The 27537-nt window shown below is 39.8% G+C and overlaps 1 protein-coding gene across 2 annotated transcripts in view; it reads left to right on the plus strand.

The window, feature by feature from the left end:
- The window catches only part of golm2 (golgi membrane protein 2), a 103284-nt gene extending 79106 nt beyond the window's left edge, over positions 1-24178 (plus strand). Inside the window, exons 10-11 of one of the 2 annotated variants that reach the window (XM_041175138.1) lie at positions 952-1119; positions 21582-24178. In XM_041175138.1, coding sequence (XP_041031072.1) covers positions 952-1119; positions 21582-21664 — 251 coding nt within the window. In that variant the 3' untranslated portion in view covers positions 21665-24178. The remainder of the gene's footprint in view (positions 1-951; positions 1120-21581) is intronic. The other variant, XM_041175139.1, reaches the window with a different exon arrangement.
- Positions 24179-27537: the final 3359 nt, after the last annotated feature.

The raw sequence follows: 27537 nt of genomic DNA on the forward strand, positions 1-27537 counted from the left end.
CCTCCAGAACTAGTGATCAGCAAGTAAGTAAGCAGATGAAAATGTTTTTTTTCTCTGAGCTGCAGTGGTATATCATGCTTTAAAAAAAAGGTACTATCTGGAACACAATTTTCACCTTTTCTTTTAAAAAAAGCAAGCACAACAGTTTTAGGTTTGAAAAATTAGCTCAATTATTTCTCTTTTTCCTCATCTCGCCAAACTATCAAAAGTCTTAAGTATTTGAGCCATGATTATGAAAAGCTATTTGAACAACTTTGCCTTTGACTTTATCTTCCATTCAGTTTCGGGTTGTGTGAAGTAGGGTGGAGGAAGCCTCATGTAGAGCATAGACCAGTTGGGTCAAAAAGCCTGTTTCTGTGTTGTAAATACTATATAGTTCAATTTTAATCAGACCTTTAAGTATTGGTGTAGTGTTTCCCTCAGCATGCCTCAGACTGAAGGAAATTTCCAACTGCTTGTACAGTTTGCTATGCATTCTGTTTGGCTTCACTCAATTCATTGGTACCTTAGTTTAATTCTAACTTTGAATAGCACCCAGCTGTACAAGAAACTGCTATATTAACCAGCTACAAACTGCCTTCACCCTTGAGTAGGCTGAAAACAATTGAATGCCAGCATGTTTAAATGTTGTTGTTGACTGAAAGAGGAAAGCTTTTAAGGAGCTACAAGAAATTGAACCCTACAACTTGCTTGTGCTTTTAGTCCAACCCCATGCTTTTGACTTTTCATGTGCTGCATCACATGCACCAGCCCTTGTGAGCAAAGATGATGAATTAGGATTGGAATTCCTAAAGGAAAGGTTTGATGGTCCAGCTTCTGTTGGCACCTTTTAAAAAAAGAAAACAATTAAAGTTCTTTTGTTCTCCATTTTCAATATGGATTTCTGTCTCTCTTTCCCCCCACCCCCAAAACCCCCTCTGCTTTCTCTCGCTTCTGACTTGGATTCCTCAGGCCAGTTCTTTGATGAAAATGAATCCCCAGCTGATCCGCAGCATGACTCTAAAGTGGCGGATTATAATGGGGATGATGGTAATGTGGGTGAGTACGAGGCAGACAAGCAGGCCGAATTGGCTTACAATGAGGAAGAGGATGGTGATGGTGGGGAAGAAGACGTCCAAGGTGAGCTTGGGCCTTATTTCCTTGAAATTGAGAGCTGTGCTAAATCTGAGTGTGTTATCTGCTGAATACCTGCTTTACAGCTCCAAAGGACAGGTTTACTTTCATTCAGACTGGTGTACTTTTTCCAGTCTGTTGCTTTGTTTATATTCTTAAACCATATGCATATTTTATCTCACTGGCTCTAAAGATCCAAAATCTCAAACATCTGCAAACTTAGAGCAATTTGCTATCAGATGAATAGGTCAGTCATAATAGTCAATACCATTTTTTCTTATCTGCTCATGCTCCCTGCTCTCTCACCACCTTCCCGTCATCTCGGTTTTCTGCTAATTTTAGCACACTGGTTAAATCCCTCTCTTGTATTTTAAGGGAGCCTTTCTTCCCCCTCCCTCTTTCTAAAATGAGGTTTGGCAATTTGAACCCAATTTCTAATGAGTAAAAGGACAGAACAATTTGTAAACTAACTGCTTATATTAAAGAGGCAGTAAATGTGTTTTCATTTATAAATGCTGTCTGCTTTCACCAATTCATCTACCTAAGTTCAGAGTTTCAGATTATCTGAGGCCACAAGGTGAGATGTTGTACAAAGTAAACCTTCCCATCCTTGCAGTGAGAAACCTGGCAATTCTGTCTCCCTTACATGACTGACATCCCTTAACATATTTCAGAATGGCATTGATCAAACTACCAGACATGCCTCTCATCCTTGCTAGCTTGAGCTAGCATAGTGGTGACAGGCTTCAAGGGGTGAAGTACTATCACCCACATGGATTAGTTAGAGACACAAACTTCAGCTTGATTCTTGGTTTAATTTGCAACATTATTGGAGTTGTTCACTTAAAAAGGGAAAAGCTAAAATGAAATAATTTATCCTCCTGTACTGTTTTCTTAGCTGAGTGGGGTGGCAATATGTTACTCCCAGGCTTTTGTCAATTGTCTAGTGTAACTGGCTTCAAGGACATGTGGAAGTGAATCCTTTCTTCTCCCTTTATTTCCTGCTGTCGACCGTGGGGTTGGGCTTTATTGAGCATGAGTTTATTACTGTTGATTCTCTTGAAGCCCTCATTTTATAATTAAACCAAGTAACTTTTGGGATATCAAGAATGACATCCACTGAGACACTCATACAAATATAGTCTGATTTGTGAATCACTTTTATGCCTGTCTATTTGATTAAAAACTAAGCCAAACTAATTAAAACAAATGCACAACTTCATACTATTTAGAAAAATAAAAAAAAACTGAACTTATATACCTGATTTTATAGTAGGAATAAACTAGCTATAAAAATCTTGCTATGAATGAGAGATTCATAGAATTGGAGTGCATCTCAGCAGGACACTTGTGTGCTGTGTCCTACCTTTGGGGGGAACTGACCTTTTCATCTTGTGATGCAGCAAGCACACCTTGTTAGCTGAACCTGAAGTATTTTTGTCATGGCAGGGCACAAATAAATCCTATCAAAAGAGTAGTATGTAGAGGTACAGAAATTAGGATGGGACAGGCAGCGAAATGGTACAGAACTGCACGTTAATGTTCCAGTGAATTAAGTGAAACCATGAAGTTTGTCCTCACAATGAGCCACCCTGCAAGTTATCCGTTCCAGTTAGGTGAGCAGGGAAGGGAGCAAGAGTAAGTCAAGGACTTCCTTGCTGGTATGCTGAAAAGGAAGAGAATTGCCCAGGCCTTCTCTTGTATACCCTCTAATAGCCAAATGAACAAATTGCCTGCCTACCCTCCCTACTGGGGCCTGCACATGGGTTATCTAAAGATAAATGAAGAAAAGATTTTTAAAAATGCTTAGAAAAAGAAGGAAAAGTAATGAATGAAATGCTCTCTAGTATGTCCAAGTACTTAGAGAATTTTACTTTTCAAATGCATTCTCTCTCGCCTAGGTAAATTGGTAGCATTGTATACCAATTTGCAAGTCTAGCAAATGAAGAATGGTTTCTTTTTATTCAAAGTATATGATCATGCAGATAACACATTTAGATTTAGTTTGAGTTTTGTCTGCATGATGCCATCTGTTTCTCAATGTGTATAAGCTTGACTTTGGCTATTTTCCCACTGAATCCTGCATGCAAACCCCAACCCCTTCAAAAAAAAATGATGGCATCATTTGTTTTATTTTTCCAACTTTTCCATCTCCTAGTGTAACTAGTTTCAATGTGGTGTGCATTCACATTAATTATAACTTGTCATTCGGAATTTGCTGGTTATTTTGTTTTTGTGTCTTGAATGTTTAGCTCATTAGTTTTACCAGCTGTTTTGTCTCATCAGTTATTTTGTTATAAATAAAGATCAATTAATAAAATATTAGAATCAGTAAAATAGGTGGAAAGGAAGGTGGAAGAGAGGTGAATTTTGGGAACCATAAACAGAGTCTACTTTGGATTTGTGCGTAGCACAAAATTATTTCAATCACCATTAGGTTAATTTTCCCCTTCTCAAAAATGGAATGGTTTCAAAATTTCCTTGTTATCTTGGCAAATGGCATTGTATCAAATTTAGCCCTAAACTGTACAACCTTGATGTGCTGTTTGTACAACCTTGCTATGTACTAATTGTAATCATAATTTGATCATAAAGAGTTTGCACATAAATGAACCCTGAGGTTGGCATTTGTTTGGACAGTTAGCATATGAATGGGTAAAAAGGGATCCTGAGATTACTTGATGAATATAGCGTGTTAGGCATCCTTGTTAGTGCAAGCAGCTGAACAATACCCAGATAATTAATCACTGAAATAAAAGCAAAATACTGCGGATGCTTGAATTCCAAAATAAAAGAAGAAAATGCTGGAAAAGCTCTGCAGATCTGCCAACATCTGTGGAGAGAGAAATAAAGTTAACATTTTGAGTCCGTATGAATCTTCTTCAGATAATTATTAATTTGCTCAGCCTGATGCACAGCTCAGATTCCCCTCTGGATAGGAATTTTTGTGCTTTAAATATTGGCAATGCTGTGTTTCTGTTTTCTTGAAGCAGGTGAACACTAAGCAGAATCGTGCTAAGTACTGATCAGTTTAATTGCTGTACATTCAGTTATAGTGATATTTATTGGCACTGGCCAATACCTATAGCTGGGCTCCATTGTTTATACCTTCCCATTGAATGTAGATCCTGTTTTGATTTTTTTTTAAATCAAATGTCAATGGGGCAATTCCAGGTTGAACCCAATCCTCAATTCCATTGTTTGTTTTTCTCTTAAATCATAATTTATTTTCCTGACTTTTGAAGCTGCCTCTTTTAGCTGGCGGATTGAAACATTGAACAAACCTGATATCAATTTTTATTTATTTGCACATTCCTTTTTTGCAATATCTTGAATGCTGAGAAACATAATGTTTCAACAAATCAATTTCCACCCCATAACTGAGCATTGTCTCATGTTTAAGTGTATGGAGTAGATTTATTGATGCAATAAAACGATTGTTGAAGTCTGGACCATTTGTCACATTCGAACATTCTATACCTTGTGGATCTGACTAAAATGTTATTACCCATTCCTGTGTATGTTGTAATGCTTTTTAAGTTGCCCTCTGGGATCTCAAGTTAGATACAGGGGAAGGTAATTTCTTTTGGAAGTCAAGAAAGAATCTACAGTTCCCCTCTCCCCTCTCCTCTCCATTATAGCGTGCAACAGTTAACTTCAATTATTCTGGAGTTTTGTCTTCGGTATCCCAGGGGTATGGACGTTGCTTGCTGGACTAGCATTTATTGCCCATTCCTAATTGCCCTTGGAGCTTGTGGTGAGCCAACTTCTTGAACCGCTGCAGGCTATGTGGTGTAGGTACACCCATAGTGCTGTTAGAAAGGGTGTTCCAGGATTTTGACCATGACAGTGAATGAATGGCTGTATACAGTAAAGTCCCACCATTTGCGACTTCCTTGTTCGCGTTTTCACTTGCATGCACTTTGCTCACACAATGGGTGATGCTGTGTACAATGTTCGCATATCCAAGGTTTCTTCTGTCTCTTTTCCTGGGGAGACAGCAACCATGACAGAGCAGAGACTGAAATGGTTTCAGCTGAAGTGCAGCCTGAACGAAGAGGCTAACCTGGAAATGTCAGAATTTCTGGGTCCAGAGCTACAATAACAGCTCTATTCAATTTTAGATATTCACCGATGTATTGCCCAGGGAGTCCCCTGCCTGTCCTAAACAGGCACTGCGCTACAGTTTTGTTGGAGAGTCCAGTACTGCCTTCGCATGACTGGAACCTATCTAATTGAGTTCCATTCAAAAACATGTCCCTGCTTCGAGATTTCACCTTTTGTGAGATTTTGTAGGAACATAACACCTGTGAACGGTGGGACTTTATTCAAATTCCAAGTCAGGATGGTGAGCGACTTGTAGGAGAACTTGCAGCTGATGGTGGTGTTCCCATGCATCTGCTACCCTTGTCCTTCAAGGTGGTAGAGATTGTGGGTTTGGAAGGTGCTGTCAAAAGATCCTTGGTGAGTTGCTGCAGTGCATCTTGTAGGCGATACACACTGCTGCCACTCTGGCACCCCATCCACAACCTTCAAAATTCACTCCCTTCACCACCAACACAATCAAGTGGGTTACTTCATCTTGGATGATGTCGAGCTTCTGAGTGTCATTGGAGCTGTGTTCATCCAAGCAAGTGGTGAATATTCCATCACACTCCTGACTTGAGCCTTGTAGATAGTGGACAGACTTTGGAAGTCAGGTGAGTTACTCGCCACAGAATTCCCAGCCTCTGACCTGCTGTTGTAGCCACAGCATTTATTTGGCTGGTCTAGTTCAATTTCTGGTCAATGGTAACCCCCAGAATGTTGATAGGGGGGATTCAGCAATGGTAATGCCATTGAATATCAAAAGGAGATGGGTAGATTCTCTTTCGTTGGAGATAATCATTGCCCAGCACTTGTGTGGTGTGAATGTTACTTGCTGCTTATTAGCCTAAGCTTGAATGTTATCCAGATCTTACTGCCTATGGACAAGGACTGCTTCCTGTATCTGAGCAGTCAGGAATGATGCTGAACATTGCAATCATCAACGATCATACCCACTTCTGACTTTAGGATGGAGGGGAGGTCATTGATGAAGCAGCTGAAGATGGTTCGGTCTAGGCACTCCTTTGTAGAGGAATTCCTGTAGTGATGACCTGGGACTGAGATGGTTGACCTCCAACAACCACAACCATCTTTGTGCTAGGTATGACTCCAATCAGTGGAGAGTTTTTCCTTATTCCCATTGACTTCTGTTTTACTAGGGTTCCTTGATGTCAGAGATATTGACCCATCATCTGAGGAAGAGCTTCCTGATAATCTGTTCAAAAATTGTGCTTTATTAGTTTGAACTATTCCTGTGTCATAGTTTAATTTGAAACTATTTTCTCTGTACAATTCATAAGCAAATATAGTTTTTTTTAACTGTTTTTTTTCTTCACTGAAACAAGAAACAGAAACATACAGTTTAACCTGAAATATAACTAAAGATCCCAGAGTCAACCACTTGGAGCACTGATGCAATCATTGCTAGAGAAAGACCCAACCAATATATAATAAGAACTGGTGTCTCAATTTCCTGCTCCCTGTTCTTATTCTAAAGATTTGGTATATCTACACTTGAGACGGAACAATTTCAACTTCTGTCTGACTGAGACAAACCAATGAAGTTAAGTAGGGTAAATATATAATAATTAAGTTAAATAAGGTCTGTGGCGCACACACTCAGCTCGTGTCTGCTCTGTTTTTGCCTATACTGTAATTCCCTCTCTTTGTGCTGCCTCTCTTCAAATAAGTTGTTTCTTTAAGCCTCCTGAATCATTTCAAAGCACTGCCAGCAGCATAATTTGTTTAGTTGGATTAAAAATAGAAAATGTTGGAAACGCTCAACAAGCTGGTCAGCGTCTTAGAAGAACAAAGGTAGGGTTAACAGTTTAGTTTGGTCTTTTTCAGTTATTGGGGACAAAAATTTAACCAAGCTAAGCTATTTGAGTGGGGTGGAGTGTTCATTTTTACATCCTCTGACGTTGGTTCTCAGTGAAGAGTGAAATCAGGTGGGATGTAAAGACTTTGCCGTAGCTAATCCTGTCAGTTTCCAAAATGTAGGTTTAGTTAAAATTGACCATATCAATTCTGTTTCCTTCTTCACAGAAGCTGCCTGGCCTACTGAATGTTTTGAGCATTTTCTGTTTTGATTACAGATTTCCCACATTATTTTCCTTTTTTTAGTTGAATGCCAGCTGTTTGGAGCTGTTTTTCCCCTTTAACTGCTACACCTGGGCTGTGCCTTTCCTAAAAAGCCCAAGTTTCTCCAATGTTTCTTCAGAACTGAATTCTTTGATTGGATTCAATCCTGTGGTCCTTCTCTGGATGGTCTCCAGAGCTTGAATATCTTTTGGTGGGAAGAGCTGGACTCATTTCTCACTGATTTTGACCAGAGCACTGTACATTTTAAGCATAATAAGCATGTTTCAGGGGATTTATTTGTTTTGAGCCCCATTTAGATGGACTAGTCCTGCCATTTCATTTATCTCAAATGTCACTTTTGGATCATCACGATTTACAGTGGGTTTATTTCTCTTGTCATCATTCATAAATTATTTTCTGCACATAATATGATGCACTTGCACATTTAAGGAGGTGGACATTAATTTTCTCTTCCTCCCTCCTCCTATGTTCTAGCAGCATCTTTTAGGCTTTTTGCATCTTCAGCGGCTTGTTTACAATTCTAAAACTGAAGGATTACTTGAGAAATCTTTTGGCAAATGTACACTGCATTCTATTTGTAGACTGTTTTGTTACGGACAGGAGAGAGACAGGCAAACGGTACTTATTTACTCTGAGGCAGAAGATATTTTACATTACTTTTAAAGTATGAGGTGGCTTGTTTTCCCAAACCCTTGGTTTGTGAGATCCAATTTACTAATAACCTGCCATAAACTTGCGTTAGGATTAACCCAGAAGGTTAGTTTATTTCACAATCAAAATCTGGGGGAGGAATGTTTGTAACTTCCCACTCCATTACACATGGGCACAGACACATGTGTACATTGACACAGTAAAGGTGGAGAGAAAGAAAACTGAGTTTTACAACTATAGATAGTAACAGTACCAGAACCGTAGAAATGAATATTAGTTCACGTGATTTCCAGAGTCAGAATCCAGTGAGGAATTCTTTGACGTTGGAGATCTAGTTCAGCTGGATGAAGACCAGAATTGTGGAATTCACTTTACAGTTGGTGCTAATACTGCAGGATGTTGTAGATACACAAAGACTGGGTGAGTTCTGCAGGCAGTGGCTGGAAAACTTCCAGAAGAGACAGGCTTGAGGCTATTTTTCTGCCTGGAGGTCTGCTTCTTGGTGGTTCACCAGTTGGATGTTAAACAGCAGACTACCTGTGAGCTAAAGATGTAATATTAAAACTGTCCAAAAGACCAGAGGCTTGGGTCATGTAACATGGTCCATCTGTGGTTAATTGCAACTTAATGCTTCTAGCCAGAATTCCATTGTTCCTCAGGAGAGAGGCGAGGTGGTTATTAGCATCTCTTCTGCTATAGTGAGTTTCGATTTCTCTTTTGTGATAGTTTAGTTTGGGGGAGCCATTCTGCACTTCCTCTGCTTTCATTGATTACAGGGGGTCTGGGGTCTGAAATTCCACAGGATGGGGTGAGGAATTTGTAGCTTCTGATGGTAGTACCTGAACAAAGTGCCAGCCCTGTGGTCATGTGACTTGTAGCAGCCATCCTTTTTGGTTCAGCAGAAAATACGTTTTAAGAAAAGTAATAAGAATAAAGTATTGCTGAAAAAAGAGATGTTGAAGCTTTGCATCTTGCACTCATCAGGACACTTCAAAAATACCAATATATGAGAAAACAGCAATTTATTGAAAGCAAATTTCAAACAATTCTTGGTAGTTAACTGTCAGTCACCATCAATTGGTGTATTCTCCATGTCAATATCTCTACCAATCAGAGTCCACTTCCCAACCAGTCAGCACACTCTTCTTATACAGTATAAATTGTTGTTTTTCCTTATTGGTATTCTTGCAAAGTGTCCTCATGAGTGCAAGACAAAAAGCTTTGACGTGTCTCTTTTCAGCAATACTTATTCTGTATTACCAAACAACTATTTAGCAAGAATAAAATTTTGAATAGTGTTTCCATGTTGTAGGAACCCAACAGTTCATAAATGTACTGTACATGTATTCTCCTTTTAGCTTTACCTTGGTAAAATTCAAAGTGGACCATAGGATTAATATTTAAAGACTTACAATGGCCCTTTCAGTCTTTATTTGTTGAACAGTAGTCCCTTGAGAGAAGCTGCCTTAATCTGGCATGATTATTGTATGGAACTAATTGTCCTCCTAACCTAATGCCATCCCTGACGCATCTACGATAACATAACAAGACATCTGATTTGTTGAATAAAGCGACTATAGGAACTTCGGTGGTTATTGTAAACACTTCACTGAGCTGCAGTCCTCTGATCCATTTGATCAGAGTATATACAGCATCTCCAGCAAAATTTGTTATATACAATGGTTTTGCAAACTTTAGTGTCATTGTTCCTTAAAGCCATTTGAGTTCTTAAGTATGTTCTGATCCTTCAACAGGGTGACACTATCAGTTCCTGATGCTGTGATGCAACTTTAAAGATGAAATCCTTGTTTTATGTTGATTACAATAATTGCGGGTTGACTGAGTGAATTGCAAGTGAATTTGTGATGGACGCAACAGTGTAAAGATCTTGGCGCTCGCTCTGAATGTTTACTCCTGGTGCTCAGCAGTTTCCTGTTTTTGGGAAAAAAAAAACTTCTTTTTACTTGTCTTAGTTTAGATGCTATGGGGAGATTGGGTGATCTCCTAATGGGGAAATGAACTTTGCTGCTCCTGTCTGTCTAGCAGCTGAGAGCAGTTGCTTTCTGATTTAATCTTTACAAACCATATAAGAAAGGTAAGTTTAATCAGATTACCATATTACAAGCAACATTCATTGTGTGTACTTTCTTACAAGTTATTAATGTACCCTTTGGCTGTCAAAATCCATCGTGCATTCCTTTAGTATGTGGATCAAGTCTGTGGTTGCACTTTAGACAAGTGTTTGATCTCTGAATGCGGACTTCTCGGAGGACCCTTCCCTGGTATCAGAGCTGCTGGATTGTTTGTCGGGTTGCAGTCCCTTTGTCTGCTTTTCACTGAGTTCATGAAAATCCTGATCTAAAATGACAGATGTTTCAGTAGATGGAACAGGATCTTGAATTGAAAATAAGAGGTGATTGCATAACTTCAGATGGAGAACAGTCTCCACTGGGTATATCCACATCAGATCTTTTCTCTTAAAAGCAGTCGGCGACTGGAGTCACTGTGGTGCATCTGTGAGGCTGAGAGTGACATGGATAGCACTTTCAGAGAGGTGGTCACACTGCAGGCTAGGAGCATGCTGGCAGAAAGGAATGGGTGACTGCCAAGCAATCTAAGAGAACCAGCCAAGTAGTGCAGGAGTCCCCGGGATCCTGCTTGCTAATTGGTTTTCTGTTTTGGATACCAGTTGGTTCCTCAGAGGAGTGCAGTCAGAGCCAAGTTTATGGCTCCACAAGTGGCCCAGCTGTAAAGGAGGGGAGGAAGCAGAGTAGAAGAGCAATATTGATAGGGGATTCATTAGTTACGAGAACAGACAGGCGTTTCTGCAGCTATAGATGTGACTCCAGGATGCTATGTTGCCTCCCTGGTACGGGGTCAAGGATGTCATCGAGCAGCTGCTGGACATTCTTCTGAGGGATGGTGATCAGCCAGTGGTTGTGGTCCACAATGGCACCAATGACTTGGGGAGGAAGGTGGATGTCGTCCTGCAAATCGGAATTTAGGAAGCTCGGTTGAAAATTAGCAAGCAGGACATCAAATGTAATAATCTCTGGATTACTCCCAGTACCATGTGCAAGTGAGTACAGAAATAGGAGGATAAAGCAGATGAATGTGTGGCTCGAAAGATGGTACAGGAGGGAGGGTTTTGGATTCCTGGGACACGGACTGCTCTGGGGAAGATGGCACCTGTCGAGCTGGACGTGTTGCACATGAACAGAGCCCCTGTGGGGCGTTTTACGAGTGCTGTTGGTGGGGGGGCTTTAAACTAACACAGCAGGGGTGTGGAAACCAGAAGAGAGTATTAGAGAGGAATAACAGGGTGCACAAACTACTGGCAGAGACAGATAGCACTAGTATAGAGAATAGTAAGTTAGTAGGTGGAGTTAGAGTAAGGGAAAAAGTCATGAAGTCTAAATCAGGGTTAATATGCATGTATGTGAATGCACAGAGTATAATAAGATTGGGGAGTTACAGGTGCAGATTGCCATGTGGAAATATGATGATGTGGCAATAACAGAGACCTGGCTCAAGGAAGGGCAGGACTGGGTATTAAATATTCCAGGGTACAAGATGTTCAGAAAAGACAGGAAAGGAAGAAAAGGAGGGATGGTGGTACTGGTTAAGGAATTGCAGTGCTGCAGAAAGGATGTCCCAGAGGGTTCAAGGACAGAATCAATTTGCCTAGAGCTACGGAACAAAAAGGGTGCAATTACATTGCTTGGTGTAGCCTATAGACTGCCAACTAGTGGGAAGGATGTACAGGAACAAACCTGCAGAAGATATGCAAACATTATAGAGCAATTATAATGGGGGGACTTTAATTACCTGAATGTAGACTGGGAGAGTGGTCATGTACAGGGCGGAGAGGGGAAAAAGTTCCTAAGTTATGTCCTGGAGAATTTTCTACAGCAGATGTGTCCTGTTCAACAAGAAAGGATGCACTGTTGGACTTGGTTCTTGGAAATGAGGCCAAGCAGATCAAATGTCAGTGGGGGAACATTTTAGGAGACAGTGATCATTGTATCGTGTGGTTTCGCATGATGGTAGAAAAGGACAATATGCAATCCAGAGGAAGGATAATTAACTGGGGGGTGCGGGGGGAGTCGACTTCAATAGGGAAGAATGGAACTGGGCCAGATAGACTGGAACCAAAGGTTGGCAGGAGAAACTATAATGGGCTATCTTCAAAGAAGAAACAATTTGGGCACAGTCAAGGTATATTCCCTCAAAAGGAAAAGGCAGGGCAAACAAATCCAGAGCACTTTAGATTAAAAAGGAGATAGAAATTAAGATAAAGAAGTTAAGTGTGCTTATGACAGGTATCAGGTAGAAAATACAACTGAGAGCCAAGCGCAATACAGGAGGTTCAGAGGGGAGGTGAAAAAGCAAAGAAGCAGAGGGATTATGAGAAAAGACTGGCAGCCAACGTAAAAGGGAATCTCAAAGTCTTCTATCGGCACGTAAATAGTAAGAGGGTGATAAAAGGAGGAGTATGGTCGATTGGGGGCCAAAAAGGGGATTTACACATGGAGGCAGGGGGGCATGGTTGAAGTGTTAAATGAATACTTTGCATCTGTCTTTACCAAGGAAGTAGATCCTACCAAAGCCATGGTGACAGAGGAGGAAACTGTGTCGCTGGAAGGATTCAAAATTGATAAGAAGAAAGTGTTGGACAAACAGTTAGTACTTAAGGTCGACAAGGCACTGGGACCAGATGAGTTGCTTCCAAAGGTTTTGAAGGAAGTAAGAGTGGAAATTGCAGAGGCATTGGTCATAATCTTTAAGTCTTCCCTAGACTCGGGCGGTGCCAGAGGACTGGAGAATTGCAAACATTACACCCTTGTTCAAAAAAGGTTATAAGGATAAGCCCAGCAACTACAGACCAGACAGTTTAACTTGGGAAGTTTCTGGAGACAATTAATCGCAATTGGATTAGTAGTCACATGGAAAAATATGGGTTGATTAGAAGAGCCAGCATGGATTTCTAAAGGGAAAATCGTGTTCAACTAACTTGGAGGAGTTTTTTTTAAAGAGGTAACAGAGTTGAAGTGGAGTTCCCTAGGAGTCGGTATTGGGACCCTTGCTTTTCCTGGTGTATGTATTAATGATCTAGATCTTGATGTACAGGGGGCAGTTTCAAAGTTTGCGGATGATGCAAAACTTAGAAGCATTGTAAACTGTGAGGAGGACAGTGTAGAACTTCAAAAGTCCATAGACAAGTTGGTGGAGTGGGCAGATAGGTGGCAGATGAAGTTCAATGTGGAGAAGTGTGAGGTGATTTAGTCTGGTAGGAAGAACATGGAGAGACAGTATAAAACAAAGGGCACAATTCTTAATGGGTACAGGAGCAGAGGGACCTGGGTGTATATGGCATAGATTATTGAAGGTGGCAGGACAGGTGGAAAGGGCAGTTAATAATGCAGCATCCTGGGCTTTATTAATAGGGACATAGAGTACAAGAGCAGGGAGATTATGCTGAGCTTATATAAGATACTCGTTAGACCTCAGCTGAAGTATTGTGTACAGTTCTGGGTGCCTCACTAGGAAGGATGTGATCGCATTGGAGAGAGTGCAGAAGAGGTTTACAAAGAGGTTCCAGGGATGAGAAACTTCAGTTATGTCGATAGATTGGAGAGGTTATGACTCTTCTCCTTGGAGAAGAGAAGGCTAAGGAGATTTGATAGAGGTGTTCAAAATCATGAGGGGACTGCATAGAGTAGATAGGGAGAAACTGTCCCTGCTTGTAAAAGAACCAAGAACGAAAGGGCACAGATTTAGTGATTTGTAAAAGAAGCAAATATAATGTGAAAAAGAAGCTCTCTCACTCAGTTCAAGTCTGGAATGCACTGCCAGGAAGTGTGGTGGTGGCCATTCAGTCGGGGCATTCAAGAGGGCATTGGATGAATGTGCAAGGGTATGGGGAAAAAGCAGGAGAATGGCACTAAGTCATGTTGCTCATTTGGAGAACTGGTGCAGCCACAATAGGCTGAATGGCCTCCTTCTGCGCAGTAACAATTCTGTGATTTAGCTTGTGCGTAGAAATCAAACTGATGCTGTGGTCTAGGTAAAATAGTGTCTCAAAAGATTGTTTTTAAAACAAACAGCAGTAGACCAATCCCATAATTTAAACCAGGAAAATGAGAGCTAATTGAATAAAAATTGTGCTTTTAACTGACAGAGTTAAGGTAGTTGGGTGGAGGCTCGGCTCGTGTGGAGCACAAACACTGGCAGAGATGAGTTGGGCTCAGTCTTTTTGTGCTGTAAATTTAATGTAATTCTATCCTATGTAAAAGTGTAAGCATTTTATAGCAGGTAACTTTTTCCTTTTAATATTGTAATTGGAAAGTATTGCACATCCCTTATTTGATACATCTGGGGGACATTAATGAACTAATTGAGTTTTGTGGTGGTCTGACAGCTTTACAGCCACTTTTGATATTTTCCCCAGGTTTTTTGGTGCTGAATTGGTTTGGGTTTCTGAGGTGAGGTGGTGGGATTTGGATACATGTTCTCTGAATTATTAGCCTGGATCTTGGCACTAAACCCCACTTCCTGAAAATGAAAATATAATTTTCGAATGAGCAACAAAGACTTCATAAAATTGGGGGATTAAGTGGGCTAGAGAATTTCGGTATGTATTTTGTGGATGAGTTTACTAACTTACAGCACCACTGTAAGAATTTGGGTGGTATTAAAATTTAGGGCTGTTGGTGTCTTTAGTCAATTTAACTTTGTAAATCCTCAATTTAAACGGGTCTTGCTTAGCTAACCTACAAGACGCAGTCAAATGATATTTATTGAGAATTTATTAAGCAAGAATGTAAATATACTTAACAAAGGGTAGTGAAGACAGCATGGATTAACCCTGGAAGCACTCGGAGGATCCACGGTGTATCAGCACAGTCGAAGTCTTTCTCTTCGTCTTGGTTTTGAGCTGTGTCTTCGGGAGAGTTGTCACCATAGGAGCGATGATGATGACTATGCCCACAATGTCTTGAAACTTTTGATATTTATCCCTAATTCTGAAAGTTCTTGTACCATATTTGGAAATAGTTTGTATTAACCTTTTCATTTGGTTGAAAGTGAGGTCACTTGCTTTCTCTCTCCACCTTCATGGCTCAAGTCACATAACTAGTGACTGAAAACAGAAGTTTATTATCTCTACATGTTACATGAATTGGAAGCTCAAATGACCTGTTGCCTCTATTGAAAAATATGGCCCTTTCGCTGTTTTCACACATCTGGAGACTAGTCATGCATGTCCTGAAAGCTATTAGTACCAGGGTTAAATGGTGCTTTGTGGTCAAAAAGGAAAAAATAAGCAAAGAGAATGTCGTAAATGACTTTATTGATTATATTTAAATGATCGATATGTTTAAAAAAACTACTCTAATTAAAAGATATATGTTGATACTAGTCTTTATCACAATAAGGAGGGATTCATGCTGACAGTCAGTTCTGTTGGGCTCGAATGTGGCTAAGCCAAAGGGGTGCTGTGAACGTTCCAAACAAGCAGGCAAGCTAACTCTTAGCAGTAAGTCAGTTCTCTCAGTGCTGACGACAGCCTTATGTGTCTCAGTTGCAACTGCAAGCAGCCTGATCACTTTAACTGTTTAATTACTACTTTTGCAGGCAAGAACTTAAGGTAGTCTGTTTAAAATGGTTTCATAAGAGATTCCAAAATGTTAGTCATAATTAATGTTAAATCCTAAAATTAGAATGTTTTTTAAATCCTACAATCCCTGCCTCAAGGAAGAAGATATTTATACTGGTTCCTCTCAAAACTATATCTAATCTATCTATTTGTTGTATCGTGTAAAGGTGACAAATGTGGGTATTAATCTTTTGTATTAATTTTGCCATGTGTTCAGGCAGTGTGGGGGGAATATATGGATACTCCATAATTTAATCCTTGGTGAGCTCTCCTTGGCATAGGTCTAACTGTATTTTGGGATGAAGTTTTATTTAACAGTGATGTTAATATGCTCTGGAATAGAATATTGGCTAGCCCCCTTATCGCAGTCTGATGCCTTGACCAATTCACCACAATCATGTTGTCCCAGGACAAAACGTGTATGAACTTAAAAGATTCTCCAATTCTTTCCTTAGGAATATCCACAGAATGGATTTAAGTGTTGGATATTATTTTCCTAACCCTCCAATTACCCAATACTAATTGCTTTTTATTTTGTTCCCTCTAACCAATTACTGGTATGTTAAATTTTATCTCAAATTATTGTGAAATTAGTTTCTCTAGGGAGAATGTGTCAATACCTTGATGGCCTAAAAATTTCTACTTACTATACTGGCCACCTAAACCATGTATGCTGCTGTCTTATAGCTAAAAATGTTTGAAATTCATTCTTCAGCACATTCTACCATCATTTGCATGTTAGTCACTTCACTCGTTTCTGTGAAGGATTAAATTAAAGAATGAAGCTTGTCCAACCGTAACTGGATGCTTGCATTGGTACCCCAAATCACACCCCTCTTTCTGAACTGCAGATGATCTTATCGAAAGAACAAGGTGTGTGTGTGTTTTGTGGGTGGTTTGCCTGTGGTGGAGTCCTTGCTTACTTGCCCTTTCGTGGTTCCAATGTTTGGGTGGCAGCTAGGCTGTCAAATTCAGTTCTCTTGAAAAGAAAACCTAGGCAAATATCACCAAGAGAAAGTCATCAAATTACTCACCTAATCTACAATCTCCTTAATCCTTCACTAAAATGTACGTAAACAACAGATTACACCCATAATGACTTTATTTCGTCCGTCCCCAATCGCTTCCTCTTGCACAATTTTACATATACCATTAGTTATTATTCTATCTCCATGGAGAAACTTTACTGTCCAATACAATGTATGTCTTTTTTTATATATAAAGGAAAACAGGAATCAAACATTCCACTTGATTTTTTTGATTTGTTTGTTTATTTGATTAGTCACATAATTCTTTTGTCTTTGTTGCAGCTATTGTGATAAATGTAAATTGGGGAAAGTGATGCAAAAGACGTACCCTGTTGTGGGACAAATGCCACTGAGTCTGGAGATGGCTAAATTCAGAAGTTTTATTACAAGCATGCAGGGAAAAGATTCAAGCTGCAGAATCTCTTTGTGAATACACTTGGGTTTTCGGTGGGGACGTTTGATGCTAACTGGGACCTCATGAAAATCAATGTTCTCCTTCCTTAAGGTCCCAACCTCACTAGGGGAAAGGTGTAAGATTGCGACCTCTTCTCTGGCCACGAGTGGTTCTTCACCATTCCCCTCTGCCTCTGTCCATGCCCTGGCTTTGGTAAACACACACACACCAGTATTCCCTTCTTATATTGGAGAGGCTGAGAAGAGGGGGATGTCTTTCAACTGTATTATTCCAGCAAAGCTTGGAACCACCAGCCCTAGTTTTGGATACAGCAGCGACAACTCGCTGTTGACCAATCTGTGTATGGAGTTTTGATTTTAGCTAAACATGGGGAGTGGTCTGCTTCAGGGGAGGCGTCACTGTGTCCAAATTAACTTCCTCAAAGCCCCCCTGCATCTTCTAACTCCTCACTGAGTCTGGTATTTTCTGTCAGTAAATCAATGTGCTGTAAACTCTGACTACTGTTGGAAAGTGCTGGCCTGGAGGAATTAGAAGAAATAAATACCTACTTACCTGGTCTTGAAAATTACGCTGCCACTTGGGTTCACTGGAGCTGCTTGGGGCCTGCATTGAAAGACTCCTAGCAGGCCCCAGCAAAGTCTAGCTCCAGCGTATTCAAGGAGGCCATGCTTTCTTTATTGGCACTAGCTGCCGTAAAGCTGGTAAGTTTAAAAGGCCAGGGAAATTGACAAACAGGGGAGAAGGTAAGCAGATAGGATTGGTGGGGGTGGGTTTCCGGGGGCTGTCTTGGAGGGTGGTGTCAGGTGGAAGGGGGGGGTGGTTCTGTGTGTTTCAGGCGTGGGGGGTAGTGTATGAGTTGGGAGGTTGGGTTGGGAGGGGTATTGGGGAGTCCCATGGTGTCAGTCTGGGTCTTTACAATAGTTACTTGGAAGCTAGAAGAGGTTTTAATTCTTCTAACTTTTTTTCTGGGTAACTATTGGTATATATAACTGCATTTTCGGATGGTTGCCAGAAGAAGTGTGCTCTTCTGGGCAATTGCCGTGCAGACCCTTGCCTGGGAACTTCCCAAAAGGATTCCCTTGTGCATCTTTGGGGTACCCTCCAAATCCGACGCTGGGGAGCACAAAGTTTCAGGCCATTATTTTGTTCCAGTGTTTGGTCTAGGTGGCAGTATTTTCTTTGTATAATGCCCTATATCATGCATTTTGTGTTCCCAAATTAACTGATTTATTCAGGACAGCCGTTCTCTCCTGCCAGCCATCACTTCCCTTTTGTAATTATCTACCAGAACCCTTAGCTCCTTGTACTTTTTACTCAGCTGTAAGGCAGACACATGTGCACTGTATGCCAGCCTATTCTGGACTTTCTCCAGCTGGTTCTTTTCTGAACCTCTTTAGAAAGCCTATCAAGGATACACTCGTAATCTCTGTCTTACTCTTCCATAATCCCCAGTACATCATTTACTCCTGATGCTTCTGTCTCCTTTGTCAAACTGTCTACCAGAAACATTCTAGCACATGCCACTGTCATTATAACTCCTGGCTTCACGTAATAACTACTCCACATGTTTAACCACAACCTAAGACTGCTTCTCAAATTTCAAGTCAATGATATCTCGACTGCTGTGGATCCCAATTCTGACACCAACATGTAAGATTTTAGGATTTGGGGCCACAGATACCTAAGATAAGCAGTCGTCTATTTGTGAATGATTGAGAGTTTATTAAGAAGTGGCAGTTTAGATATGATGCATTAACTAATTAGATAGGAAAAGTATATGACCTGTGAGACTGGTTTACTGACCCTAGAGGATGAATGGTTGGCTAGCACAGTGTGTATTGATCTAAGCTGTTTGTAATAACTGTGTTGTGCTCTCAAGTCGAAGTATTAGGGAACTCTTTCCCTGGCCTTCCTCCTCCTCTTCCTCCATCTGAAGAAGGCAACTGCCAGGTGAGCACTGCCACCTCCCAGCACTTGTTATTTTATCTTTTTTCTGGGGGCTGATAGCTTACCTGGTGTCAATCACCTATTCAAACCCTTCTGACCAATGGATACAGGACAGGCACCCAGAATGTCAGCGTGGTTACCATCTCCCCTGTTCATCACCCTGCTTGAGGTCAGCTTTTTATTTTACATCATGCTGAGGGTCATTTCCCAGTCCTTTCTAAACACTTGCATTGATAAGGGGGTATACAAGACACCATCCTACCAATTTGGGAATGTCAGCTTGGCAGCCTGAACCAAAGGACCTTGCTGCTTAAAGAGAATGTTTAGAGTTGTCTGTTTAGAAATTGCCTTTCCTGAAATTGCTTTTCCATAAGGAGAAAATCAATGCTGTTTAGCTAAGTCGCAAGGCTCTTCGCCAGTGGAGTACCTGCTAAGCCCTGTCCCCTAGCCTGTACGTCGGCTGGCAGTGATCCAGATATAATGTTGTTGCCTTACCTTTTTCCTCCCTCTTTCTGCCACTCTGACTCCACTCAAGTGTTCGTGATCTCTGAAATTCCAAGGACACCCAGCAGTCAGTTGGACTTAACTAGAGATGGGGTGGTATAAAACAATACTCACTTTGGTGTCTGCTGTCCACAGGGACTTTCCTTTAATTGTAGCCATCAGTGAAATCCTGTTCATGATGCCAACATGTTGTGGATAAAAAAATCTCAGATGCCTTGGTTCGCTGAAGTACTCTCCTGCATGCTTGTAATAAAATTTCCTACTTTCAGTTTACTCCATTGATTCAGTGCTTTTTATCCACAACGTACCTCATTCTTTCGTACTTTTGTAAATGGTTTAATTATTTTCTATAGACCTGTTTTCCCCTAGCGGAGAGGTCAATTACCAGGGGGCACAGATTTAACATGATTGGCAGAAGAATTAGAGGGGCCATGAGGAGAAACTTCTTCACCCAGAGGTGGCGGGTGTCAGGAATTCACAGCCTGGTTTGGTGGTGGAGGCAGAAACCCTCAGCTCATTTAAAAGGCGCCTGGATCTGCACCCAAAGTGCTGTAACCTGCAAGGATACAGACCAAAAGCTGGAAGGTGGAATTAGAATGGGCAGCTAGATTTTTACTTTATCTTCAGCCAGTGCAGATATGATGGGCTGAAAGGCCTCTTTCTATGCAGTAACTTTTCTACTTTTCATTAGTTTGTGCCGGGGTTAAATGGCAGTTCCTCACTAAGTCACCTTAAAACCTGTTCTTGGAACTCCCGCAGGGCACAATCTTATTCCTCCCTTATTCCATCATTGTTCTTGACCATTCTTTCTTTCTCTAGTTCAGGAGTAGGTTGATCTGCACAAATTTGATAACCTTTTTCTCCTAAAGTCTCAGTTTCCATTGATGATGAGTAAAAACTCCATTGTTCTAGCTGATAAAATATAATTGCTGAATATCTTAAACTTAGATTAATACTCCCCGGATTTAATACTTTGTTAAAAAACCAAGGCTGCTGCGAAGTGAGAGTTCATGCTTGTAATTCACTTGGCCAGTTTAAATTCTCCTCCCATTGGAAGGAGGTGTTGATCAAAAGTACCAGCTTCTTATCCCACCCCATTGAGTTACTCCTGTGTCACAGGCTGTTGAGACACAGATTTTGAATTATAGTCTCATTTACTTAGTTGTAATGAACTGACAACAATGTTGTGATCATATCACTTGTCCTCATTTATAGCCTGTAAAGTACTGGTCTCCTTGGATCCCATTAAGAAACTTGAATGCATTTTAGGTTGTAAGCATCTTAGAATATAGGGATTACCATTGTAAAATAAATTATAGGAACTAAGATTCAGAAACTATTCATTGCCCAGCATTATATTTATGCAGGTTGTTTTAATGCTTTCCTGGATATGTATTATGAGCAATAGTCAGACAGCATTATTAAATAACTGTAGCAAATATTATAAATCATTTTGCTTACAATGGTTATTGTATTACTTAACTCATTTCTCTGCTACAGACAAGGTTTCAATTTAATAGAATTCTTTAGTGGCTGCGTGGGGTAAAAACATTCCTGGTCTGGTACTTGGTCATAGCAGCCAAGAAGAGCTTAGGATCAGTCTCTCTGCTTTGAGTTAGAAAGTCAACTGGAGTTCTTCAGGTACACTTGTTGTTTAGTATTCTTAGGTTGAGGGAGGAAAACATCTGTGAGGTTTGCTCTCATTTGTGATCTTGTGTTTACCCCTGGAATGTATGCACATGTAACCATTGGGTAAGGACAGAATCTGGCTCAACCGTGATTCTTTTCATGGTCGAATATCAATGCCTGCATTCATGAGTAATAGCCACTGAGTGAGGTGTCAGAGCCACAAGTCACTGCCTTCGGAAGAGGACAGGTGGAGAAAAACATCAATTCTAAACATAGTTTAATTCGCTTCTTTGTGTTTATCACTTTCTTTGTTTCAATCAAGAATGAAGTTTGACCCAATAGCTAGAATTTTGCACTAATGTTTAAAATATATATTGTGAATCATTACTAAAATACTATTTCTGAAGCTCCATTTCTAATCTGTTAATTCTATCATTTCCAATCCCAGATGAGGAGGAACAGGACCTTCCAGGGGACCTGAACAATCCTGCTGCATATGAAAATCGCCGTTTTGTAGCTGATGGTTTGTAACTGCTTGCCATGAAATGGAATCCCATTTATAGGCTGTGGAAGGAATCTTGAATCTGACTCTTGACGCAATAATGCAAAATCGTTCTACAGTATGCCATGGCCTTTTCTTTTTACAAGTGCATTACTTGACAAGTTTGAGAACTTCTGGTGTTGATGTCCGGTGAAATAGAAGGTGATGCAGACTAATATTTCTTAAAGATTATAAGCAAATTGTTTAGATTTGATTTATAATTGCAAACATTTTGAGGGGGGAGGGAATTTCATTTACCTCTGTACATTATTTTGTATATTTTGTACTTTTGAAGATTTTATGAACAAAATTTAGTTTTCATTTTGAGAAAGGTTTAGTGTTCACAAAACCATTACATAAATATTATAAAATCAGTGAAATGACTGTCCATGCTAGCAGTAATCTGCTATATTCAGGTTAATCAAAGTAGCATTTGAGAACTGATCTGTTTAAATTTACCATATTTAAAAAAAGCTTAGCAACTAAATAGAAACATTTTGGTTTGTACAGCCATCTACAAGATTTACTTTTGCTTAGTGATGTTTTTGCATTGTGCTGTGAAAACGATAAATATTGTCTCTTGGTTCTTTGGGAGAAGCAATGAGAATATACTCTGGTGATTTGAACACGTTCTAACTTCAACACTGAAAGAATGTACAGATACATGTAATGATTGAACTCAAAGCAGCAGAGGAAATTCATCTGAAAAGTCTTCAATAGAAGCATAGCTTGGATGTTAATTTTCACACGTGTTCCTTTTGTTGCTTCCATCAACTTGTTTATTGCTATGTAAATAAAATAAAAAGGGACAGCAATGAAACTCAGACAGTGTGCACTCTGTTTTGCGAAAAGGTTGCTGGATCTAACAGCAGTATCACAGTGGAACTCTGTAAAAAAAAAAACAGAACACCATCTTGAAAATTGTGGTGCAGTGTGACCCTTTAGGTTATTACAGTCGGTGAGTAGAGTACTAATATGATTTATTTCCTAATGAATTAAACATTGGCCATCTCCTAATCTACTCTGCTTAGTGAACATTGGCTCTCATGTCTAACATAAATTGACATTAAATAAGATACAAGCCCACAATGGTGTTTTGGATATGGTTTTCATTCTTTGCAATACAGTTAACCCACTTTTTTTTCCGGCTTTTCCTATGTTACATGGGATCACTTGAATGCTGGTTGATCACTCCATACCAACCATCATTTTTTTTGGATTTGGCAGGTGGTTTTACAGCTGGGTTGCCCTTCCTGTCACTAACTCTCCATCTAATGGTTCAGGGACTGGCATCGATGCATGCTGGCTTGCCTGCGCTGATGGCTGGGTTCTTTCGTGGCCAACTTGAACTTGGACCATCTGGCTAAGGCAGGAGAGCTATCCACTCAGCCACTCTAGTTCCCTCTTCCCATCCAATATTAATCTAGTGAAATTATGTTGAATCTTTTCCATGGCTTTAATATCCATCCCATATTAGGATACCGGAATACAATAAAAATTCTTAATTGTGGTTTAAACAGTGTCTCATGTGGAACTGAAAACCATCACAGCAGTTTCAATATTGTCTTACCCTCTAATGAGTCAGCAGGCAGTAAAATGTTGCACTATCACTTTTAAAGTGAATGTTGTAGATTTTCTACATTGTACAAAAAAAGTATAACCCTCTAATTTACTGTTGAAGTATGAGGCAAAAATACTGTGAATACACAATTTGCAGACTTGGAAAATTTAGACAACTGAGAAATGTATTGCAATATACTATCTCCATGAATTTGAAATCTTCTGTAGAGTTAGAATGTTCATTATTAGGTGTAATAAATTTGATTGCAAAGTTCAAAAAAAAAATTATGTTCAGAGCAGAAATTGGGATTTCAAAGGGTGGAAACATAATGCATTTTTAAGCATAAACTCATATTTTAAAAAATAAAATACTGCAATATATACTCTGTGAGATAACTCAAGTCACTTGGGCCTTATTATGGCCCTTCTAATTTCATGTGGGATAAAGTAGCCTTCAATAGGAATAATAATACATTTCCCATAAATTGTGGGATCCCATCAAAGCCATTGAGTGGACACACGGGAATGCAATATATAAAAATGATTAATTTTTAACTTACTGATTAACGATTGGATAACTGGGAGTGAATAATACAGCTCATAATGAACCTTCTGGCCTATCAATTACTTCATTTTATGGTTCCTTGCATTATCTGAAGTACTAGATTAAATTACACCATTTCTAACTTCCTTCTGGGTATTTTATTCTGTAATTGCCAAATTTAGTCATGTAAAACAAAAATCAGTAGTTCTGCCTCTGTGTGCAGCTTTTTAGGGAGGGCTGGGGTTATTCTTTTTCCAAGTTAAATAATTGCATTGAGTTTTTGTGCTTCTGAAATGTTACTCCCGTGTTGTAAAGCTGTAAGAAGATGCTGCATGGTAAAATGGTTTATGTTCCTCTGATTTGTTTACAATACTTTGAATAAATGATTTATTTGAGTTGATATGGAGAGTCTGTGAAATGCTGTTGATTAATACGTGCATCGTTTGGACTGTCAGCCAGAAACAGCTTTGAAACAAACTGTACATTCATTTCCAGTCCTTTAAAAATAGTGTGAGGAGTTCAAACTTTGGGATTGGAAAATTGAGAGAATATTTAGACATCTCTGCAACTTCTTCTACATCAGAAAGTTCTAAATGGCGATGAGCATTTACTTCTCAGCAAAAATGCTGGAAATACCCAGCAGGTCAGGCCACACCTGTGGATAGAGAAACTGAGTTAACGTTTCAGTCAATAACTTTAATTCCTTCAGCAACGTGCTATGGGACCATTACGTCCACCTAAAAGGATAGACAACATCTTGATTTAATGCCTCAGCTGAAGGACGGCACCTCCAAAGTGCAGTACTCCCTCCACTGCACCGGAGTGTTGGCCTTGATTTTTGTGCTCAAGTCCTGAAGTGAACTTTAATCCAGAATTTTTTTGACTCGGCTGAGTGCTACCAACTGAGCCATGGCTGACACTATTAGAAAGTGATTACTGAAATTAAGACTCTGGCACAATGAATCATAGTTACTCTGAGCTTCATTCTATATCTGATCATTTTTCATGAGCTAGAAGTGCTCTACTCTAGAACAGACTATGTGCTATATGTTTTTCTAATCCTCCTCCAAATCAACAGTCTTCTTGTTCTATTCTTGTTCTCCCTTGAGCTGCAATTGGAAATGAGGTTTCACAAAGTACGTTCCAGCTTAGAATTTTTGTTGGAAAAAAAATTCAACTTAATTTTTGCTTTCTGTCTAGAGATGTGGGTCTGTCTTGATATTCTAAGTGATTTTAGTACTGGTTTATTCAGGTCAAACATCACACACCCTGCTTTTATAGTAATTACAATTTGTTTATTGATGGTTGTTCACAAGTTTTGTAGCTTACTGAACCTACAACTAACCATTTCTGATCGTAACCTATATTTCTGTCTTTCACCAAAGTCAAATGTTAAATTATCTCCCACATTCTAAAACATTGAGAGAAAGGGCAGAGTCACAACAGCTATTAACTCCAAAAAGTATCAAGTAAGTAATAGTGCATGGCTAATTGAAAAATTCATTGAGTTATTAAGAGGTAAATCTCTTGGAGCTATTTTTTGTGTTTTCTAGGGCCAAGGTTAAAAACATAAATTTTCGTCAATGCTCTTGGAGATGTGCTTAAAACTGAATCATTCTCAAATATGTTGTTGATTTATATGCCTATGGGGTTAATAATTCAGAACAAATTGATTGAAGGCATGTTTAGGCAACTGGTTGAGGGTCTCTTCAGTTGATATGGACAAGAGGAGGGTTGTGTACAGAGTTAGGAAAGCCTAGAGATGTGTGTAGCATGGTGTGATAGCAATTTAAGAGATCAGCAAAAAGATCTGAGAATTTGATCACTTGTTAAAGGTGTAGCATGATATCGTTATATGGGAAACGAGTAGTTTTAGGTCGTATTACAAGGATCACAGAATACATTTGACACATTGTATCCATCTTATGTCCCTGCACACAGATGCTAAGTCATTGAGTGCGTTTAAGAATAGGCCTCAAGAATTAGGGGAAAAGCAGTCTGCAAGGGGTAATTGGACTTAATTTAAATAAAGATGCAGTCCTTTTAGGGGGGCTATTTGAAATAGGATGATAGAACTAGAGTATATGTCTGTTAAATCCATAGGTCACAATGTTTCATTTTTGAGTCATCATAGAATGGTCACAGCACAGGGAGAGGCCATTTAGCATGTCATGTCTGTCTGCAAGACTGCCCACCTAGTCCCACTCCCCTACCTTTCCTGGTAGCCCTGCATTTTTTTTCTTTTCCAATAATTATTCAATTCCCTTTTGAAGACCGTGATTAAATCTGCCTCTGCCACACACTTGGGCAGTGCATTCCAGATCCTAACCACATGCTGCATTAAAAAAAATGTGCTCATTGTTGTCTTTTCCAAACAGTGTTAATTGGTGTTGTCTGGTTCTCAATCCTTCCAGACAGATCATAATTTTGAATATCTGTCAAATCTCTTTTCCAAGGAGAACGACCCAAGCTTCTCCAATCTATCCATGTAACTGAAGTTCTTAATCCCTGGAATCATTCTTGTGAATCTTTTCTGCACCCTCCCTAATGCCTTTCACACCTTTCCACAACAGTTGAGTCTGAACCAGTGTTTTATACAGGTTTCACATAACCTCCTTGCCTTTGTATTCTATTGAAAATGTAACAGAGGGTTGATGAGGGCAATGCTATTGATGTGGTATACATGGACTTCCAAAAGGCATTTGATACAGTGCCACACACAGATTTATAAGCAAAGTTATAGCTCATGGAATAAAAGGGACAGTAGCAACACGGAAATGAAAGTAGTGGTTAATGGATATTTTTCGGGCTGGAGGAAGGTTTGTAGTGGAGTTCCCTAGGGGTCAGTGTTGGGACCCTTGCTTTTCCTGGTATCTATTAATGACCTAGATCTTGGTTTACAGGGCACAATTTCAAATTTGCAGATGATAGGAAACTTGGAAGTATTGTGAACTGTGAGGAGGATAACATAGAACTTCAAAAGGACATAAACAAGTTCGTGGAATGGGTAGACAGGTGGCTGATGAAGTTCAATGTGGAGAATTGTGAAGTGATTCATTTTGGTAGGAAGAACATGGAGAGACTTTATAAAGGGTACAATTCCAAAGGGGATGCAGGAGCAGAGGGACCTGTGTGCATAAGTCATTGAAGGTGACAGGGCAAGTTGAGAGCACGGTTAATAAAGCATTCAGTATGTCAGGCTGTATTAATAGGGGAATTGAGTGCAAGAGCAAATAAGTTAGGTTGAACTTGTATAAGATACTAGTTTAGCCTCGGTTGGAGTATTGCGTCCAGTTCTGGCTGCCGCACCTTAGGAAGGATGTGAAGGCATTGGAGATAGTGCAGAAAAGAATTGCTGGAATGGTTCCAGGGATGAGGAACTTCAATTATAGATTGGAAAAGTTGGGACAGTTTTCTTTAGCAAAGAGAAGACTGAGAGGAGATTTGTTAGAGGTATTCAAAATCATGAGGGGTCTGGAAAAAGTAGATAGGGAGAAACTGTTTCTACTCATGAAAGGATCGAGAATGAGACGGCACAGATTTAAAATAATTGGCAAAAGAAGCAAAAGCAATATGAATAAAGCTTTTCTAACACACTGAGTGGTTAGGACTGACCAAGTGTGGTGGAGGCAGATTCAATCGAAGTATTCAGAAGAAAGTTAGACTGTTATCTGAAAAGGGAGAATATGCAAGGTTCCTGGGAGAAGGCGGAAGAATGGTACTAAGGGAATTGGTCATTTGGAGAGCCGGTGCAGATAT

This window comes from Carcharodon carcharias, chromosome 26 (assembly GCF_017639515.1).
Source record: "Carcharodon carcharias isolate sCarCar2 chromosome 26, sCarCar2.pri, whole genome shotgun sequence".
NCBI classification, from domain to species: Eukaryota; Metazoa; Chordata; class Chondrichthyes; order Lamniformes; family Lamnidae; genus Carcharodon; species Carcharodon carcharias.